The following is a 23,255-nucleotide window of genomic DNA, read 5'->3' as shown; positions in this document are numbered from 1 at the left end:
CGCCATATTGTGTACTGTGATTCGTCACTCCACCCAACATTGTTCCACTGTTCAGTCGTCTAATGTTTAGGCTCCTTAAACAAAGCGAGGTGTCGTCTTGGCATCTACCAGCATGACGTGTGGCTTGTGAGCAGCCTCTCGACCATGAAATCCAAGTTTTCTCACCTCCCACCTAACTGTCATAGTACTTGCAGTGGCTCCTGATGCAGTTTGGATTGCCTGTGTGATGGTCTGGATAGATGTCTGCTTATTACACATTACGACCGTCTTTAACTGTAGGCGGTCTCTTCCAGTCAACAGACGAGATTGACCTGTACGCTTTTGTGCCGTACGTGTCCCTTCATGTTTCCACTTTACTATCACATCAGAAATAGTGGACCTAGTGATGTTTAGGAATGTGGACATGTCGCGTACAGGCATATGACACAAGTGTTACCCAATCACCCGACCATGTTCGAAGTCCGTGAGTTCCGCTGAGTGCCCCGTTCTGCTCTCTCACCGTGTCTAATGACTACACCTGGCAGTAGGTGGTAGCACACTGTACCTAATATGAAAAATGTATGTTTTTGAGGGTGTCCGGATACTTTTGATCATAGTGTAGCATAATATCATCATCTGATGTTCATCTTCTAACTTCATGTAGCACTGTGTAAAAAATTAGCTTTTAACTTAATGTTGGCTAGTTAATCTTGTTCAAAGAATTTCACATGCACAGTTCATTTGTAGCACAGTTAATTTAACTGCTGAAATAAATACATTACTACCACTTTCAGAGGCCACTCCTTTCAGATTTGTCTGAAGCATCTCACTGTTTCTGTGTTTTAAGAAAAATTTTGCGTAAAAAAATATTCAAGTTACATTACCAACACTTTAAATTCTAGCACATTTATATAAATATTGCCTCAGTCTTATTGTTCACATCTGTTAGCTACATATTTCTTGATATAGTAGACTAACTTGGAACTAGCTGTGGCTAAATCAATCCCTAGTGGTTGGAGCGTCAGTTCCTGTTTCTTATAAGATAATGTTCTATTTCCAAATGTGGTGAAATGTGATGTTAATACTCAGATATATTGTTATTGATAGCATAACTTAACTGTAAAAAATCTGTTTTTGTCTTAATTTCATATTGCAGTGTACCACAATAACATTCTTTGTTTTCTGTATGTCAGATGTTGACCACATCCTACCTAGTGATGATCAGTACTCACTCCTCCATGCCAAAGTTTTTGGACTCCATAATCACTTGTATGCAGATGTATTATCAGAAGATAATTTATATTACGTAGATGAGAGGTGGAGACTGCGGCGAGTGAGACAAAATAATTTGGTAAGTCAAAGGTCAGATACAAAATGCTAATCTTTGTTTCAACTACATCGTGCCTAGTGGTGATCAGTACTTGCTCCTCCACACCAAAGATTTTGGATTGCATAATCACTTCTATGCATATGTATAATCAGAAGATAATTTATATTACGTGGATACCTTAGTAAAAGCTCTTGTAGAGAACCAGAGAAAATTCTGTTCCTACATAAAATTGCTTAAGTCATTTGTTGATCAGTCTGGCATGGCAGTATAAGACAGCAAAATGAAAGCCATATTTTTAATTCTGCATTTAAGAAATCATTTACACCGAAGGATAGTACAAACATATTGGTGTCTGACAATTGTACAAACTCCCATATGGGGGGACATGTCAATAGGCGTCCCTGGTGTAGAGGTGCAATTGAAAGAGTTCCAAACAAATAAGTCCGCAGATCCAGACTGAATCTTAGTTTGGTTTTACAGTGTGTACTGAACGGCGTTTGCCCCTTAGTTGGATTGCATTTATTGCAAATCTCTCACTTAGCACAAAGTCTCAACTGACTGGGGAAAAGTACTGATGACCCCTGTCTAGAAGAAGGATAAATGAAAAGAACCAAAAATTTACCAACCAATATCATTGACATCAGTGTTCTGCAGAATTCTTGAACATATACTTAGTTCAAATATATTAAATTTCCTTGAAACAGAAAAGCTTTTGACCACAAATTACTTGTGAAACCCACATTGCCCTTTTTTTAAGTGATATCCTGTGAAACATGGATGAAGGGTAACAGGCAGTTTCTTTATTTCTAGATTTCTGGGAAGTGTTTGACATGGTGTCCCAGTGCAGACTGTTATTGAAGGTCTGAAAGTACAGAATAACATACATTTTGAGAAAGGATCACAAACATAAGAGAAATTAGTGCTTGTACAGAAGCATATAGGTAGTCATTTTTCCCTCACTCTTGTTTGCAAGTGGTACAGGAAAGTATATGACCAGCAGTAGTACTACAAGGTACCCTCTGCCACTCACTGGTAGGTGGAACTTGTGGTGAATGACACCAAGTAATTTGTTAAATTATAGATCAGATACAAAATGTTATACTTTGTCGATATCATTGCAATTTTAGTCATTGGATTAATAGCAGGCTAGATGAAAAAGGATTAATGAAAGTGAAGAGGCCTTGGCAGATCAGCAGTAACCTTTTATTTGACTCAGTTTGTATGGGATTTCGCTGTCCATTGCACCTTGTTTCACCCCAGATTTCAATTTTGTTAGACAGGTCGTTTTGAAGGTCTTCATACCATGTGGGAGATGACAAAACATCATCCCCGAAAGCCTGGTCACTACAACCCATCCCTCAGTTTCACATCGGCAGATTTTGCTGTTGTTTCTGATGGAGCCGGAAGTCTGTATATTGTGTACACTGGTAACAGAGAGGAAGCAGATTCATTTCAGGTAAGGATTCAGTATATATTACAATTTAAGTTGCACAACAATTGTATAATTACATAACATGCCAATTATGTTGTTGTATTGAACAGATTCATATTCTCACATATATTACTCAAGAAATTCTTTGTTGTTTGATGTTTGCCTTGGCTGTAAATACTCTGTGAGCATGTTTTGGACACACCTGTTTTGGGATCATTTAAGATTGCCAGTGGACGTGTGGCACCTATTATGTTAAACCAGCTTTCAAAGTATAATGTGATGGTGCTGGAATATCATGCACTTCAATGAATTTTAATGCATTTAAAGAAGTAAAACTATCGTACTCAGCAACCTGAACACATTAAGAGCATCAGATTATTATATCCTGACAGCATTACAAAGTTGAGGCAAAAATTATCAAAACTTGAGTGGGACAGAGTATATAATTGCAATAACAATGATAACGCTTTTAACTTATTCATGAACATACTAATGAGCTTAGTTCAAAACTGTTGCCCACAAATAATAAAAAAGATGAAAATAGATGATGCACCAAATAGAAAAAAGGAGCACAATTGGCTCACTCCTGAACTGCATGACGTGAGAAACACACTTATTGCCCTGCATAAAATGGCTATAACTGGTAACCTAGAATCGAAGCAGAGGTATAAAGAAGCCAAGAAGAATTATAGGACTGAAATACAGACAGCAAAGCAGCGAACCAATGATGCTTTCATTGAAAGCTCCAGCAACAAATGCAAAGCAGCCTGGCAGGTAATAAACAAAATAGCAGGGAAGCATAAAAACAGACAAGAAATTCCAATAGTGCCAGAAAAATTAAATGAATTTTTTGTTAACAGTACTACGTTCGAAGCTACTGCTACCTCTGCACCAGATGTTGCAACTTCTGAAAGTTTTACCTACAACGTTCCTGACCTAAGTAACTTATCCTTTAAATGGAAACAGGTGACCTGCCAAACTGTATACAAAGTCGTCACAAACCTACATGGCTCATAAAGCGAAGATCTCTGTGGCATCTCCAACACCATCTTGAATCAAATAATTGGCATTATTGTTGCCCCTCTTACCTTTCTGATCAGTAGTACTTTTACAGCTGGAAAATTTCCTAAGCTCCTGAAGGCTCCTATTGTTATCCAAATCTATAAAAAGGAAGAAAAAACAAACGTGAAAGTTACTGTCCAATATCCCTCATACCTATATTATCCAAGATAATAGAATGCTGCATTAAAACACAACTTTGCAACTACTTTGCTGAACAAAATCTTTTTTTCCCCCTCGCTCTTTGGTTTTAGGCCAGGATTGTCTACAATAAATGCAGTAGAAACTCTAGTGACAGACATAGTTGATGGCTTCGAGAACAATTCCATCACTTGTGCTGCACTACTAGATGTGAGTAAAGCATTTGATACTGTATCCCATGAAATACTAATAAACAAAATAGAGTGCTATGGTGTCAAAAATAACGAACTGGCACTAATCGGATCATACCTGACGAACAGAAGTCAGGTATTTATAGTAAATAGCCAGAAATCAAATGCCCTGCCATGCCACAAGGCTCAGTGCTTGGACCTTTTCTCTTTCTGGTGTACGTGAATGACTTGCCTACTTTCATGCTTCACAAGTCAATAATATACACTGACGACACAACCCTGATTACCTCAGATAACAAATTGGAGGAAGTGAAGAAACAAACAAAAGTAATGCTTGAAAAGTCTGCCATATGGCTCCACAGTAACAAGCTGATACTCAACAGTAGCAAGACTGAAACTATGTATTTTTTCTTGCACAATCTACAGGAAAAATTAAATGAGTCTGACTCTGTAAGACTTCTAGGAATCCACCTGGACCCGAAATTAACATGGAACACCCACACGGAACTGTTATGTACCAGACTATCTAGAGTAGTCTTTCTGGTAAGAAAACTAAAAACATTAGTTAGCAGAAAACAACTTTTATCTTCTTATTATGCTTTCTTTGAATCTCACTTACAGTACAGAATAAAATTATGGGGCAACTCATCTGGTGCTCAGACAGTGTTTATGTGGCAGAAGAAAGCAACTAGAGCAATTACAGGTATTAAAAGCCAAGAATCATGTCTAAAGCACTTTAAGGAACTTAACATCTTAACAGTACCTTCTCTATATAAAAAAACGTGTCTTTAAAAAAAAAAAAAAACACACAAATACAGAACAGAAATTCACTCACATGATACCAGATATAAAAACAATCTTGATGTAGACTTTACTAGGCTGTCTAAGGTCCAAAGTAGCTTTAAACAAACAGGATTAAAATTATGTAACAAATTACCACCATCACTGAAAAACCGACAAGGTGATGCCTTCAAGAAGCAGCTGCACAAATTGTTAGCTGATAAGTGTATCTATGATGTAAAGGAATTGGAATGTAGTAGAGAGTAACTATGATGTAAAGGAATTGGAATGTAGTAGAGAGTAACTATGATGTAAAGGAATTGGAATGTAGTAGAGAGTAAATATAATGTAGAGAATAATTCTTTATCCTCATGTAATGTAATCTGAATGTACATAGTTTCCAAATTTTAGATTCACTATCAAATGTAATGTCAAAACTGTCTATTTCAACAAATTTTGGCTAATGACAAGTAATAAATAAGTAAGATTTATTAAAAATTAGAGTATCTCTTTTAATACATAAAAAACTGCAATAAAAGAAACCAAACCTATTATCCATTTCATAATGATTGGCCCCTGAATTTGAACTCATATTCTGGTTACATCCTGTGATGAACATCAATGTTTCGTGCCTTTCAGGAATTGTTGAAATGTCTACTTTTATTTGGTGTATGAGTATTACACTGTAGTTGAAAAGAGGGTGACACAAGCAGTAATATTTAAGACAAAGCATTCTTTTTTGAGCATTTTTTGAGGGTGTTAACTTTGAGGAGTTGTAGAAGTCAGACCATAATGAGGAAAAATATTTTATGTGCATAGTTTAAAGATGCAACTGTTCTCTATTTAAAGGCAAATTTTCATTGCTTTCCAATTAGCCGTTTTGTGCTAATAATAGTGGGTGTAGATTTCTGCAGTTCACCTAATGGTAATACATACAGGGTGAACATTAATAAAACTGACAAACTGCAGGGACAGATTCCTGACTGGAAATGGAGGGTAAAAGGTCCTATGAACATGTGTCCAGTAATGAATGGCGTGCGTGCAATGACAAGAAATCATCCCAGAACACAGTATAGATATATATTGCATCCATGTCATAACAGATGTTCACAATGGCCTCCATGGGATTTTAGGTGATAGGGATATTAGCAGTTGTCATGCAGGATACACATAATCGTGCTGTGTTGCACCTTGTTGGAAAGCCGCTTACCTGGAGCTCGTACTAGGGTTTGTCTCAGTATTCTGTAGAATTTGGTTCTCTCAAAACTGGTGTATGCACAGTCCGCTGCCTCCTTGCACATTTGTCTGTCTCATACAACCAATGTTCATGCAGATGCCCAAAAGGGTCTGAAATGTTCTGTGATGTGGTTGGTGCTTGTAAGAGTATTTGATCTTGTGCTGCCTCTTGACCGTTTCCATCTGCTTGGCTGTACACAAATACCATCTTGGCTTGGGCCCAACACAAATACCAAACCATTCTGCTGCTATGGTACATTGTGTCAATAACATAGCCTGAAATATATAAGGAACACACAGCATGTAGTCAGAGGAATTGTGATTTATCAGCATCATCTACCGTGGCAACGACGCATTTTCAGACGCACGTTTGTAGGACCCTTTTTCCTCCATTTCCTGTCAGGAATCTGTCCCTGTAGTTTGCCAGTTTTATTAATGTTCACCCTGTCTATTAACAGAATGGAAAGTGTAAATGCAAGCTCTGTTGTTGCCATTCATAGAAGTTCATATGCTATGTTGCTGGACCTCTGAACTCTAATTCCACTTCTGTATTCATTGTTACAGTGTACCTTGTGACTTACCATTAGATAGTAAATAGTAGTGTAGCCTGTCATTGTTTCGTACTCATCTTAGATAGTCTCTGTGATATAATTTGTTGCCTCTTATGTGTGAAACCATTCATCGTTTGTGGAGTTGTCAAAAGACCGTGATGATCTACTTATTTTAAGGCCGAAAAGGAACAGGATGCGAGCAGTTGAATATCACAGCTAGTAGAGAGAGAATTTCTAAATTTGTCAGAATTAGTGGAAGTAAAGTCATGAAGTTTCTCTATATTCTCTCAAAAATCACTTGTCTTTTATCACCAAAAAGGAGTACTGGCAGGTGAAAGAAGTTATCCTTGGACGAGTTTACACAGGGAGTCGCAAGAAGGAAAATCAAACACTTCTATGTGGAAGAGCAGTTTTCATCAGTAGCTGCCATATTGGAAAAGTTACACTGAAATGGAAGAATTTTCTGATAAGAGTGAAACAACCCCTTGTCATTCTATTCACAAATTGGCCCTCAGATGCAAAACATTCAACAAATAATCCTGTGCTGATGGAAAAGAACAGTAGCAGGAACAAAAGAAATGTGTTCTTGCAGGAAATTACACTTTACAAACGCAGGATGGTCTATTTGTTATACTAAAGAGAATTGGTGTAGTGCAAACCAATCCAGAAAGTTTGGATGGCAGGAACAAAAAATGCCATTGCAAAATGTTTGGTTTTCACAGAGAAAGTGTTAGAGTGCAATAGCTTGAAAGGATAAAGTGAAATGACATCTGGTTCTGGAAAAATTATTAATAGGTGCCACATTTGGGGACAAAGATGGGTTCATGCAGAATTCTGGCTCGTGTGTTATTGGACAATCAGGAGGTACATATTATCATTCTGAGATGAATACCATATACAGTACTACGAAGATTAGTTTAGGAGTGTGCTTGAAAAATTACCTTACTGGTCAGGCTTGATATTACACATTGATAAATCCAATGTCATGAAATTCATCAATGAAATGGAGGAAGGACTCTATTATTGAAGGTATGTAAAGGAGTAATATACATCTTCCATCTATGCCGCATTGTGTGAGGAACTTTCTGTAGCAGGCCCACTAGAATATGTGCAATTGCACTTGAGATCACAAGGATACCTTTGGAAGTGTATTGCGCTCAATGGATAGCAATAGGACTACCAATGATACAAGCAGATGACTGCAGTAGCAGCAGCGAGATCTCGGACAACAGCAATAGCGATTAAAGTTGGTCTAATGTCATTGATCATTCTTTCCTGCAAAATTTATTTGAGCTAAATGATTTTTCATTTACTGTTAAAGTTTACAATACACAAAAAATTTCATTGTTCATTTATTGAGATCTGATTGTATGTCAAGTGTTCGCTGGAAATTTCTCTTGTTATTGCACTCTGCTTGCAACAATAACTGAATGCATCAATGCTACTTTGGAATGCTAGTGCGAAGTTGCCATTCTTCCTGGTGAATATGTGCTTATCATGCTTTACAACTATGACAACAGCCGTTGGTGTGACAACTATGCCTCACCACAAAGTTGCATATGTTATAGCTAATAATGCAGTTGCTTTACAAACTCAATTGATAAACACGGGGAGTATTCATTAGCAATGACTCATGATAGAATGTTAGAGCTTTGTACCTGTGCTTTCTCTGTTGCAGTAGCTACAACAGTAAACTCAACCTTAACGTCAGCCTCTTATGTTTGACATTATAGGGATGAAACAACTAACCAGAGAATAATGAATATTGATGTGAAAATGTAACAAGATTGTGTCATTAAACTGTTGACAGGGAATGTTTCTGCTAGTTAAGGTCTGACTACTGTGACTCCTCAAAGTGGACATGTGCCAAAAAATGCTTGAAAAAGCACCCTTTCTCTTAGCTATTGCCACCTATGTTGCCCCCATCATAACTAAAGCGTAATATTCATACATGAAATAAAAATAGACATTTCCATGATTCCAACAAAATACAGCACATTGATGTTTGTCACACGATGTATTCACAATATGAGCTCAAAGCCAGGGGTCAGTGATTATGAAATATATAGTAATCATGGTGGTGTATGAAGCAGTGATCCAAATTGGCAATTGTGGAAGTAAATGGACAAGTCACAGTGGAACTTTGATTGATTTTCCAAATGCTGACATTATAGCTGTTTTATTGAAAAAGATAACATTGTGTTTGTATTCATTTATCAATAGTCCAGACATTTGAATCACCTTTTCTTTATACAACATTATTAGGAAAATGAGAGATTACTACTCACTGTAAAGATGACACATTGGGTTGCAGATAAGCACAACAAGAAAACTGTTACACATTAAGCTTTTGGCCAAAGCCTACTTCAGAAAGGAAAACTCATACATTCATTCACATAAGCAAGCACACATCACATACACATGACCGCTATCTCCAGCAGCTCGACATTTCAGTCAGAGGTGCTTTAGGTGCCTCTCTCTCTCTCTCTGTGTGTGTGTGTGTGTGTGTGTGTGTGTGTGTGTGTGTGTGTGTGTGTGTGTGTGTGTGTGTGTGTGTTTCCGTTTCTGAAGAAGACTTTGAAAGCTTAATTTGCACGTGTCTTCAACTCAGTCTGTCATTTTTATTGTGAGCAGCAATCCCCTTTGCACAGTGTTGTTGATATTCCAAACTGGAGCCTCCATTGTATGAGTACCCTTATACGATTTATTCATAATCAGTCTGAAGAATACTGCTAACTTCAAATCTATTAACACTAGAAGTGCCGGAACTAGTACTGTACTTAAAACTGCCGATGTGATCAAAATGGTCACTTTCTCTGTAAGTACATGCTGTGCTGTTTAATGTAAATATTAATGACCTTGATAACAATGTATCACTTTAATTACGTTTAATAACAGTATCATTGTATTTTACAACAACAGTGGGAACATAATATTACTAATATTAAAGAACATAGTTCACAATATTTATCTGCAGCCATACTAATCGTATTGCAGTAGTTTTAAAAGCAATAGAAATTAATCTTACTGGAGAAACTAAGTATGCATGTATAGTACCTAGTCCTACTTACAAGCATTACAAACTATTGTCTTTATTACTTTATATGTACACGGCCCACAAACATATCTCTTGCATTTACTGCACACTTTGTCTTATTTGTGCATTTCCTCGTTTGGCATAGTTTTCTTACTTTCGCAGAAATTTCCGCTTCTTCTCTTTCTGCATCACCATCGTCCTTTTCTTCCTTTTCTTTTCCATCCCTTGGCATCCTTTCCTGATTTCTGGTTTCCATATAAGCTCTATGTAATTCTTCTGCTAGATTTAGGATGAAATTCCTCCTCCTTATTTTGATCCCTGTCACTAACTTGAAAATGATCCATGCGTTGATGGCTGCTAAATCAAGGATATTGTGAAATACGTGTACAGGCCATCGCCGAGTACCAAAGCGGACAGAATATTTCCTCTTCATCTGGTCCAAGACATCTACAGCAAATTTTGTGCTATTGTAGCAGCTCACTGTTTCGGGGAAGGTGTTTCGAATTATTTTGTATTTCGGCATGTGTGTGCTTGGTGCTATACATAAGAACATTTTTGTTCTTTTTCCCTGGGTAAACAGTCAGAGTACCACCTTCCCTTTTCTAGAGAACAGACGTATAAAGAGGAGTTTCCATTTTTTTTATAGTGTTCGGAATTTATTTTCTTGCATGGTTGATAGTGCCGACAAGACTAGTTTTCTCTTTTTCCAGTCTCTTCCCAAGTGTGACTGTAATGAAAAAATTACCAGTAGCCAAATCTCGCCCCTTATTTCAATATGGAGCTACCAACTTCATTAGTACTTGTTTTGGAAGTTTCCCATTAGGTGCCCACTGTTCTTTCTTTGCTACATAAGGGAACTCATTACAAAGATATTTTGTTTCTGCATCAGCTAGAAGCCAGAATTTGATTCTGAATTTATCAGGCTTGTTCAGCATATATTGCAAATACGGACACCTGGTTCTGCTGAGGAAAAGTTGCTTGTCCACAGTGACATTTGATCCAGGTATGTAATTCAACTGACAGTTTTCTATAAAATGGTTCCAAGTAGTTGATATAAGTGCAAATTTGTCACTTTTCAAACATTCCGACCGTGAATTTTTTTTTTTTTTTTCATCAGAACACAAATATTTCAAAATTTCTCAAAACCTGTTTCTGCTCATTGTGTCAGTGAAAAATGGGACTCCCCACATTTTCGACCACAACTCGTCTACTTCAATACATCTGGCACCTAGTGCACCACGAACGTATAATAAAGCAACAAATGCATCTAATTCTTCTAAATGCAAATTCCAGGAATCATTGCCAAGAAGCAGTTGTGCCTCTGATTCTGTGCACTTCTTTGTGTTTCAACATTGATTGATCAACTAAAAGGTGCCAGGCACCCGAAACATTATCATTTGAGACATACCGCTTTGCGTTTGGAGTAGGTCCCTGTGTTTCTTTCAATATATTCTGTTGACCTATCCTACCTGGAGTAGTAACACCGAAGTCTGCTACAGTCCACTCCGTGATCCTGTCCTTCCCCAGGAGTTTTGAGCCAGGTTCTGGAAGTGAACCCTCACTTCGTTCTTCTCTTCTACGTCGATTCTGTATTGGTCCACTTACAGGAGGTGCAGTTCTGTTTTTTTTACCCAGGGTAGGTCCTTCTCTAGCATTGTCTATATTACTGCTTGGTCCTGGTTCAGCAACTGCGTGAGGAAAGACAGTTAGAAAGCTACAACACATTATAAAGATAACATACCACACAATAAAATAGCAGTAACAGAAGTAGCAGAAGTAGTGTCAGCTCTATTATAATAGTGATCATTATTCTAATAATAATAATAATAATAATAATAATAATAATAAAAGTGAATGTAAATTACCTTCATCTTCAGTCTCGGAACTGTCACTCTCCACATTAGCGATAGGTTGGTAATCTTCATCTGGAGAATCTTCCACCAGGTCCTCAACTTCAGGACCATTTTCAGCATCTGATTCATACAAAAGTGTGACAATTTCTTCATCTGAAACTGGCCGTGGCCGTGATTTGTATCGCTGTGATATCTGAGCCATGTCTACTGGTCTGAGACCAGTAATCAAATAATCAGTCTTGTTTATGTGAAACGCAATAGCAAACAATAAATGACATATTCCATTTTTGAGCTTTTAAATTCAAACAATGTGAATAAACTTCAGTAACCAACATATTTAGTACATTGTTGACGAGTGCTAAGAATAAATCCGGGGAGTGACGCACAACAATTTTTAAATAATCTGTTTTCAAATATACATGTAATGTGATCAAAGTGACCACTCTGCAGTTTTAAGTATAAGTGGTCATTCAAAGACAACTAATGAAGATAAAATAAATATTGGACTATTTATATGATCTACATAAATTAGGAAAATTCATTAACTCACAACAGCATAGATTAAAAATTGACCGAATAATGACATGTTGAAATATAAAAAGTGGTCAAATTGACCACTCGGCAGTCCTAGTGTTAAGAAAATGCACCACACTGATAAAATGTGTACATGATACAACTTCACTTATAACGTGTAATTGAACATGATATAAAATAGCGTACTCAGTTTCTCTCCACTTTATTTATTTATTGTTCCGTGGGACCAAATTAGGAGAAGTCTCCATTGTCTTGGAACGAGTCAATACATGGAATTATAACACAATAGTAGAAACAGATAAAATGGAATGTAAAAAAAAAACATATTCAGGCGATAAGTCTTAAGTTTAAATAAAGAAAATCAACAATGTAACACTGGAATTTGCTTAATTTTTTTGCTCTTCTAGGAGCTCCTCGACAGAGTAGGAGTAGTGAGCCATGAGGAAACTCTTCAGTTTAGAGTTAAGAGTTTGAGCTACTGCTAAGATTTTTGAGTTCTTGTGGTAGCTTATTGAAAATGGATGCAGCAGAATACTGCACTCCTTTCTGCACAAGAGTCAAGGAAGTGCATTCCACATGCATATTTGATTTCTGCCTAGTATTAACTGAGTGAAAGCTGGTAACTCTTGGGAATAGACTAATATTGCTAACAACAAACGACATTAAAGAAAATATATACTGTGAGGGCAATGTCAGAATTCCCAGACTATTGAATAGAGGTCGACAAGAGCTTCTCGAACTTACACCACATATAGCTCGAACAGCCTGTTTTTGAGCCAAAAATATCCTTTCTGAATCAGAAGAATTACCCCTAAAAATAATACCATACGACATAAGTCTATGAAAATGTGCGAAGTAGACTACTTTTAATGTTGAACTGTCACTTATTTCAGATACTGTTCTAATGGTAAATAAAGCAGCATTTAGTTTCTGACCAAGACCCTGGACGTGGGCTTTCCACAACAGCTTACTATCTATGCGAATGCCTAGGAACTTGAACTGTTCCGTCTCACTTATAATATGCCCATTCTGTCTGATCAAAATATGAGTTCTTGTTGAATTGTGAGTTAGAAACTGTAAAAACTGAGTCTTACTGTGATTTAGCACCAAATTATTTTTCACAAGCCACAAACTTATTTCATGAACTACATTATTTGATACTGTTTCAATATTACACACAATATCCTTCACTACCAAGCTGGTGTCATCAGCAAACAGAAATATTTTTGAATCACCTGTAATACTAGAAGGTATATCATGTAAATAAATAAGAAACAGCAGTGGCCCCAGCACCGACCCATTGGGACTGAACATCACTACCACTCTCAATATTGCGGAGAATTACCTTCTGCTTTCTGTTCTTAAAGTAAGAGGCGAACCAATTGTAAGCTATTCCCCTTACTCCATAATGGCCCAACTTCTGCAGTAATATTTTGTGGTCAACACAGTCAAAAGCCTTCGTTAAATCAAAGAAAACATCTAGCGTATGCAACCTTTTATTTATCCGTCCAAAACCTCACAGAGAAAAGAGAATATAGCATTTTCAGTTGTTAAACCATTTCTAAAACCAAACCGTACATTTGACAGCAAATTATGTGAATTTAAATGCTCCAGTAACCTTGTATATACAAGCCTCTCGATAACTTTAGCAAACACCGATGGCATAGAAATAGGTTTAGACCTATTTTAGAATTGTCAACATTCTCCCTGTCTCCCTTTTTATAAAGTGGCTTCACTACCAATTACTTTAACCAAAACAATACAAATTTATCTTCTAGCAGCTGTTTACGTTCAAAATATATATGTCATAAAGGCAAGTGCCAGAGCTGTGCCAGGTGTGGCTCTTATGTAAATTACCTTACAACCAAAAGGTAGTAATTTGGGAAAACATTGTTAGAAAAAGCAACAGTCTGTATAAAATTTAAAACAAATGAAAACCATCTTTATTTCATAAAATATTTACTAAAATAACTAGTTTCAATCAATTATGGCGACGTGGTCTTGTGGGGTCTTGCCACGGTTCACACAGCTCCCTGCTTGGGAGGTTAAAGTCCTCCCTTGGGCATGGGTGTGTACGTTAGTTCAAGTTAGATTGGGTAATGTGTAAGCCTAGGGAACAACGGCCTCTGCAGTTCGGCCCCACAGGAGCTTACCACAGATTTCCAATCAATTTTGGTCCTCTTCAAACCAATCTCTGAAATACAGGTAATGCTACAACTTACAGCTACACAAACAATGAAAATTATAAACCAATATAATAAAACAGAATTAATGAAACGATGTATAGCCTAAGGTGAACGGAGGCAGAATATCAACTGTTTGTGCAAAGACACAAATGTTGACTGCTGAATAGCATGAACACGTTATATGTTAGATCACCTTTGCTGTGATTGTGTTTTGTACTTTTATTTTGTACTTTATTTTGTACTTTTTTTATTTTTGACTTGGTAGATTATATTGCCTTTACTTCAAAGGTTCACCGTGACAGGTGATAATGGCCTAACCTTTGCCACACCATTGGTTTGTTCATGATATTTTCATCGAAAGGGAAATAAGTAGAAGTCAGAATGTGCCTAAAATGTGTGTGAAACAGTCACTGAACCTTTCCACGATTAAGTTCAAGGAATCAGAAAGTAGAAATCTTGTAAGCAGGGAGACTACATTGCAACTGACAATAAATAGCCATATCGTGGAGCTGCAATTGACTGAGCCAGTTTGCAGTCAGCAGAGTTGTGGATGTGGTGTTTGCACTTTGCCCCCCCCCCCCCCCCCCCCCATATTCACTGAGGATGTGTTTCAGGTATTTTGCCATCTGGTATGTAGGTGCACCAATACTACTAACTAGCGCGCGCGCGCACACACACACACACACACACACACACACACACACACACACACACACACACACACACACACACACGATTGTCGGATCGTGGGACAGTGAAATGCTGCTTTTGGGAGCATGCAGGAACGATATAGGGAGCGGCAGGGCAGCTAGTTGCAGTCTAGAGTTTAGATTGGGGGGGGGGGGGGTTGCAGAAAAGTGAGAAATCTGAACATGTGTTGGTGGAATAGGAGGCTGTGTAGTGCTGAGTAGGAGGCTGTGTAGTGCTGAGTGGGAAGAGGGGAGGGGAAAGATGAGTGGGACAGTGACTAACAAAGGCTGAGGCCAGGAGGGTAGCAGGAATGTAGGATATATTGCAGGGAGAGTTTCCACATGTGCAGTTCAGAAAAGCTGATGTTGGTAGGAAGAGTCCAGATGGCACAGGCTGTGAAGAAGTCATTGAAATGACTTTGTTTGAGCTGCATGCTCGGCAACTGGGTGGTCCTGCTGTTTCTCTGCCACACTTTGTTGGTGGTCATTCATGCAGACAGACAGCTTGTGGGTTGTAATGCCCATGTAGGAAGCAGCACAGTGGTTGCAGCTCGGCTTGTAGATACTTGACTAGTTTCTCAGTAGCCCTGTCTTCAATGGGATAGAGGATGCTTGTGACTGGACTGGAGTAGCTGGTGGTGGGTGGATGTGTGGGACAGGTCTTGCATCCATGTCTGTTACAGGAATATATGCCATGAGGCAAGGGGTCAGAAAGTGTGATTGTGTAGGGATGGACAAGGGTATTGTGAAAGTTCATTGGCAGAACACTACGGGGGGGGGGGGGGGGGGGGGGGGATAGTATGTAGGATATTCTTCATTTCAGTTCCTATTCCTTTACCAGACACTGCCCTGCTCATCACCCCCCTTTACACTAACATCCCTACTTCCCATGGCCTTGCTTCCTATTGGACACTGCCATTCCCAATGCCTGAAAGATTCCAAACCTACAACCTTCTTCCTGGTCATCGTTACCAGCTATATCTTCAATAACAATTACTTCTCTTTAGCAGGGATCATCTGTAAACAAATCTGGGATATGTCAATGGGCACCTGCATGATAACCTTCAGTGCCAACGTATTCATGGGCCATCTGGATGAATCCTTCCTAAACACCCAGTGTTCTAAACCCATCACATGGTTCAGATTTGTTGATGACATCTCTCGTGATCCAGATCGAGGGTGAGGACACCCTATCCACATTCCCCCAGAACCTCAACACCTTCTCCCCCAGTTACTCAACCCAGCAAGCCACCTTCCGTATTCTTAACCTCCACTTCTAAGATGGCCACATAATTACATCCATCCATGTTAGAGCTACCAACCACCACTAATACCTTCACTTTGACAGCTGCCACCTATTCCATACCAAGAACTCCCTTTCTTACAGCCTAGACACCTCTGGCCACTGCACCTGTAGTGATGAGCAGTCCCTCTCAAGTGATACCAAGGCCAAATATACTGAGACCTTCGCAGACTGTGATTATCCTCCCAACTTTGTTCAGAAACAGATCTCTTTTACACACTGCCTCCCAAACTCCCACCATCCGGCCACCAAGGAGTAATGATATTCTGCTGCCCAGCAAACTTACACAATATCCTCGTCCATCCCTACACAATCCCTGTTCCCAACTCTTTGCCTCGTGGCTCATATCCCTTAGTAGACTAGACGCAAGACGCACCACCATTGGCTCCATGCGGTCACAAGCATCACCTGTCCCATCAAAGGCAGGACGGCCTGTGAAACCAGTCATGTGCAAGGTTAGCTACAGTCACTGTGCTGCTTTCTGTGTGGGCATGACAATCAACAAGCCATCTGTCCATATGAATGGCCACCGACAAACTGTAGTCAAGAGACAGATGGACCACCCAGTTGCTGAACATGCTGCCCATCCCAACATGCTTCACTTCAATGACTGCTTCATAGCCTGTGCCATCTGGATCATTCCTACCAACACCAGCTTTTTTGAATTATGCATGTGGGAACTATTCCCGCAATATATCCTAAGTTCCCATAACCCTCCATGCCTCAACCTTCATTAGTCACTGTCCTTCACCCCGCACCCCTCCCAACCCCTTCCCTGTTCCCACTCCAGCACTACACTGCCTGCTATTACATGAATATCCAGTCTTTTTACTTCTCACTTGTTCCACTCCTCACCCCTCCCCCCTCTATCCTCACCCCTTCCCTCAGTCTCGATCTCACGATTCTATCTAGTTGCCCTACCCTCTCCCCAACTCACCCCTTTATGCTCCTACAAGCAGCGCTATACTGTCCCCTCCTCTATCCTGCTATCCCTCCTCCTCCTCCCTGCCCCAGCCTCCTCCTTACTCCCACCTCCAAAATTTTTTCTCCCATCATGCGCTGTTGATCGCAGTCTGGCCTCGGCAGCCAGAAACTGTGTGTGTGTGTGTGTGTGTGTGTGTGTGTGTGTGTGTGTGTGTGTGTGTGTGTGTAGTCCATCCTGGATTTTCCATTGTTAGGAATTTACTCTTGGTGGCACTGCTGCTTGTTTCTTAAGACCCTTAGTGATAAGATCAACATCTGTCTGTCTGTTTGCAGTGTCATTCAAAAGATTGAAAATCTTATTTTAGCCCACATCTGACAGTACCACATTGTTGCCCGTTTCAGGTGGCAGAACTACAGTTTCCTTGTCCTCCCAGAGATTTCTCAGGCTATGTCTGATTTTAGCATTGGTACCTCTGTACGTGCTCTGCATGTTTCATGGCGGACCCATCTGGTGTGTGAGAAGCTACAACATGTTCCACGGAGCTGATATAATCCGCTATTGGCAGAATTTTTGGAATGGGCGTGAAATTTATCCCTTGAACAAGGGTTTTTACTGTACCCTCATCCAGATGGTTGTTAGTAAAACTAATTACGGCACAGCTACCTACACCTTGTCTTGGATTTTAGTGCTAGCGATCGAGTTTTGCTTTCTGATGTACAGATGTTTTCAGCTGTATTGACTCTGCTTGTGACCGTCTTGTGTTGTCAATCCATTCCCAAGAATCTGCATAGAGTTTAGGCAACATGTAAAGATGGAGATAAGAAGCTGTGAGAAGTTACATCTAGCATTTGTCAGATGTGCATTCCCCGTTGCACTAGAGCTATGCTTGCATAGCACATAATCCTATTAGCTGGTGGTGTGTTAATGTGATGCTTCACTGTAGCAAACATGAGTACTGAGAAGTTGACCTTTCTTTTGCAGAGCTTATCCAACTTGTGTAAATTGTGGAACATCTCCTCACCGTAGAGTGAAGTGACGGGAACTCTCAGGTTTTCTTGGTGTGATTAATGGTGTCAAGTTGTTTCCATTTTAAGCGCAGTATTTAGATGACTGATCCAGGGGGCATCCTCATCAGCTGCTGCGAATTTTGCAGTTGTGTGTACTTGCTGCCTGGACTTTAAACCACATAGTGAGATATTATTGGTCTCATAGCCCATGCCCCAGGCAATGATGACGAGATTGAAGAAATGTATGACAACATGAAAGAAATTATTCAGCTAGTTAAAGGAGATGAAAATTTAATTGTGACGGGGGATTAGAATTAGATAGCAGGAAAAAATTAGGTTACCTTCCATTCAGAAGGCTGTTGCACACAGAGATTGTTATATTGGCTTGTAAATAATAGATTTCAGCTATCAGTCGTCATTTTTTAAAATTTATTGGCAGATCAATGAACTGGATGAAGCCTGACCAACAGGCATTACATGCCTTGATAAAAAATGATAGTGCATTGAGAATGGCCAGTTTCTAGCTGAAATCCAGACCTATCAATTAAATTTTTAAAAGGGTGACTGATATCTGAAATCTGTTATTTACAAGTAGGAAAAATAGTCGGTGAATGAAGGTGGACTGGGGGAAAGGAGTGAAAGAGGAAACCACCAGGTGGAATTTTACACAGAACATAATTTGTCACTAACACTTGGTTTGAGAAGAATAAAAGAAGGTTGCATGCCTCAAAGACAGTCGCACCGAGAAAACTTGAGAGATCAAGTCCTCAAAGTGGTGCAATCAAAATGTTCAAATACTACATTTATAAAGTCAACAGGATTGAAGTTTAAGATGTTTGTTTAAATTACTGTATTACTTCAACTTCATGTAACTATGATATACTGAGACATCAGAGGGTTGAGATTTTGCAGATTCAGCTGCCTTAACTCTCTTCACCCACTGCCTGCAGAATGGTTGTACACACAAATCAAAGTCCTGTACACATTCAGAAAATAACAATAGTGGGTTATCACAAATTGAGTATAACGGTAGCAAATTGTACAAAAAATAGAAAATTGTTTTCTTGGCATTGCTTTTTCATTTAGATGTGTTTCTTACTTACTTTCTATGAAAATATTTCAGTTTGACTGTAGGACTGTACAATGAGGATTGCAGATATCAATGGAGTAAGCCTGGAAAATGTTAAGAGTTAACTACCAAAGTTGTTTGTACCAGTGATTTATCTGCAAGGACACCGCGTAACTGCTTCTTACGTTACAGGCATAATAGTGTGGATAATATGTGAAGTCTAGAAACACAGTATTTCATTTAGTGGTTTTTAAACTTTAATTCTTGCTGCTTGTGCTTCTCACTTTTCATGTCTCCATTTCTGTGATTTGTGTGTATTTGTGGCTTGGTGGATATGAGGAAGGTTGTTTGATGAGGCTATGGTAATTCATAAAAACAAATTAATGTGTAATGTGAATTCTATTGAACCCTGAAACATAATTTCTTTTTAATTGCAATACACTAAAATAACTGCTGAATTCCAGACAGTGCATGTTGAAGAACCATGTGGAGAGGAAAAAGCTTTTAAAGTGATTCATTCAAGATGTATTTCGGAAGGCGGTCATAAATTCATACACTGCTTGCTACTACATATTGAAACAAGGCCTGAAGAAGAAGTAAAAGAGAGCAAGGAAAAGGGAGTCTTTACCACTTTGTTGGAGTGGCTGATTTTTAATGATGGTGTGTGATTTTTTTAAAAAAAATATGTATGTGTATTGATGCTGCTAAGCATTTACTCATTTCCTTAAGAAAAAAAGCCATTTTATTTTCTATATTAACCCTACAGGCATTGATGAAGGTACAGAACCAGATAATGGTCTTGATTTATGTCTAGCATTGCTTTTAAAATATATTATGTTTTCTTGAACTTTCCTTCCTGTATCACTGTGTCAAACATGTTTATTTTAGGCTCTGTGAATAGATGTCTATCATCACATTCCATTTAGGAAAAAAAGACTTAATAGTTAAGTATTCATTCTCATATACAAAAAGATATCGAACACAACTAGCCAAAAATCAGATTAGAAGGTTGATAATGCATTAGTGCTTGGGTACTTGCATTACCTCCTTTCAGTATGACAAACTTTTTGCTGTTTTTTCAGTTCAGTTCCTGTGGAAGTTTAAGGTAGCGTCTCATTGCTGCTGTAGTCGGTTGCACTAACGCTGTTGCTCAACAGTGTTCATATAGTGTTCAACATGTTTGTGAAACTTCAATCCCAGTTACTCAAATGTTTGAGAAGCACATGATACATGTGCAGAATTTGTTATATTTAAGCATTTACTACAATTGGGCAAACAATGAGCACAATTGGTGACTTGGGTGAATGCTTCCCTTGTCAGATGAAATCTCTGAAGATTTACTTGGCTGTGTAGCTGCCTGTGATCAGTAGATTGGTCTGACACTTGCTCTTTTCAACCTTTGTAATTTTTGTTACACTTTGCTTTCTTACTTTTTTATTATTTCAGCTTCTTAACAGTTTCAGCTTCTTAACATTTTTTGGCTGGGGTATTGATAGTTGGGTGTGAAAGTTGACCCCGTGCTGCAAGTGCTACCTCTGAGGGAGAGGGGGTCAATGCCAAGACAGATCAAGAAATAAGACAATTGAAGCTGTAGGTGGGTTTTGCAATTAGGGCAACAACTTAATTGATGATGTCCAAAGTAGAGAGGATTTAAAATAAAGAGTAGCTATAGTAAGAAATACATTTATAAAAAACAGGATTTTGTTAACATCTAATATAAACTTAAGTCATAGGAAGTGTCTTTGGAGGATATTTGTTGTTTAGCCTTGTACAAAAGTGAAACGTGGATGATAGACAGTTCAGACAAGAACAGAATGTGTTGCTACAGAAGAATGTTGAAGATTAGATAAGTACATTGACTAACAAATGAGAAGGTGGTGTGTGTGCTGTGGTCTTCAGTCCTGAGACTGGTTTGATGCAGCTCTCCATGCTACTCTATCCTATGCAAGCTTCTTCATCTCCCAGTACCTACTGCAACCTACATCCTTCTGAATCTGCTTAGTGTATTTATCTCTTGGTCTCCCTCTACGATTTTTACCCTCCACGCTGCCCTCCAATACTAAATTGGTGATCCCTTGATGCCTCAGAACATGTCCTACCAACCGATCCCTTCTTCTGGTCAAGTTGTGCCACAAACTCCTTTTCTCCCTAATCCTATTTAATACTTCCTCATTAGTTATGTGATCTACCCATCCGATCTTCAGCAGTCTTCTGTAGCACCACATTTCAAAAACTTCTATTCTTTTCTTGTCCAAACTATTTATCGTCCATGTTTCACTTCCATACGTGGCTACACTCCAAACAAATACTTTCAGAAATGACATCCTCACACTTAAATCAATACTTAATGTTAACAAATTTCTCTTCTTCAGAAACGCTTTCCTTGTCATTGCCAGTCTACATTTTATATCCTCTCTACTTCGACCATCATCAGTTATTCTGCTCCCCAAATAGCAAAACTCCTTTACTACTTTAAGTGTCTCATTTCCTAATCTAATTCCCTCAGCATCACCCGATTTATTTGGACTAAATGCCATTAGCCTCGTTTTGCTTTTGTTGATGTTCATCTTATATCCTCCTTTCAAGACACTGGCCATTCCGTTCAGCTGCTCTTCCAAGTCCTTTGCTGTCTCTGACAGAATTACAATGTCATCGGCGAACCTCAAAGTTTTTATTTCTTCTCCGTGGAATTTAATACCTACTTTGAATTTTTCTTTTGTTTCCTTTACTGCTTGCTCATTATACAGATTGAATAACATCGGGGATAGGCTACAACCCTGTCTCACTCCCTTACCAATCACTGCCTCCCTTTCATGCCCCTCGACTCTTATAACTGCCATCTGGTTTCTGTACAAATTGTAAATAACCTTTCGCTCCCTGTATTTTACCCCTGCCAACCTTTAGAATTTGAAAGAGAGTATTCCAGTCAACATTGTCAATAGCTTTCTCTAAGTCTACAAATGCTAGAAACGTAGGTTTGCCTTTCCTTAATTTTTCTTCTAAGATAAGTCGTAAGGCCAGTATTGCCTCACGTGTTCCAGTGTTCCTACGGAATCCAAACTGATCTACCCTGAGGTCGGCTTCTACTAGTTTTTCCATTCGTCTGTAAAGAATTCGTGTTAGTATTTTGCAGCAGTGGCTTAATAAACTGATTGTTCGGTAATTTTCACATCTGTCAACACCTGGTTCCTTTGGGACTGGAATTATTATATTCTTCTTGAAGTCTGAGGGTATTTGGCCTGTTTCATACATCTTGCTCACCAGATGGTAGAGTTTTGTCAGGACTGGCTCTCCTAAGGCCGTCAGTAGTTCCAATGGAATGTTGTCTACTCCGAGGGCCTTGTTTCAACTCAGGTCTTTCAGTGCTCCGTCAAGCTCTTCACGCAGTATCGTATCTCCCATTTCATCTTCATCTACATCCTCTTCCATTTCCATAATATTGGCCTGAAGTACCTGCCCCTGTATAGACCCTCTATATACTCCTTCCACCTTTCTGCTTTCCCTTCTTTGCTTAGAACTGGGTTTCCATCTGAGCTCTTGATATTCATACACGTGGTTCTCTTCTCTGCGAAGGTCTCTTTAATTTTCCTGTAGGCAGTATCTATCTTACCCCTAGTGAGATAAGCCTCTACATCCTTACATTGGTCCTCTAGCCATTCCTGTTTAGCCATTTGGCATTTCCTGTCAATCTCCTTTTTGAGACGTTTGTATTCCTTTTTGCCTGCTTCATTTACTGCATTTTTATATTTTCTCCTTCCATCAATTAAATTCAATATTTCTTCTGTTATCCAAGGATTTCTACTAGCCCTCGTCTTTTTACCTACTTGATCCTCTGCTGCCTTCATTACTTCACCCCTCAAAGCTATCCATTCTTCTTCTACTGTATTTCTCTCCCCCATTCCTGTCAATTTTTCCCTTATGCTCTCCCTGAAACTCTGTACAACCTCTGGTTC

The 23,255-nt window shown here is 38.9% G+C and overlaps 1 protein-coding gene across 1 annotated transcript in view; it reads left to right on the top strand.

Moving 5' to 3' along the window:
• LOC126354988 (nudC domain-containing protein 1) overlaps positions 1 to 23,255 on the top strand; it is a 99,285-nt gene that overhangs the window by 23,759 nt on the left and 52,271 nt on the right. The window contains exons 2-4 of the mRNA XM_050005087.1: positions 1,173 to 1,330; positions 2,586 to 2,765; positions 19,767 to 19,962. Of these exons, the coding sequence (XP_049861044.1) occupies positions 1,173 to 1,330; positions 2,586 to 2,765; positions 19,767 to 19,962 (534 nt within the window). The remainder of the gene's footprint in view (positions 1 to 1,172; positions 1,331 to 2,585; positions 2,766 to 19,766; positions 19,963 to 23,255) is intronic.

This window comes from Schistocerca gregaria, chromosome 3, assembly GCF_023897955.1.
Source record: "Schistocerca gregaria isolate iqSchGreg1 chromosome 3, iqSchGreg1.2, whole genome shotgun sequence".
Classification (NCBI taxonomy): Eukaryota; Metazoa; Arthropoda; class Insecta; order Orthoptera; family Acrididae; genus Schistocerca; species Schistocerca gregaria.
Note: the sequence above shows the minus strand (reverse complement) of the source record. Positions and strands in the feature narration are given on the sequence as shown.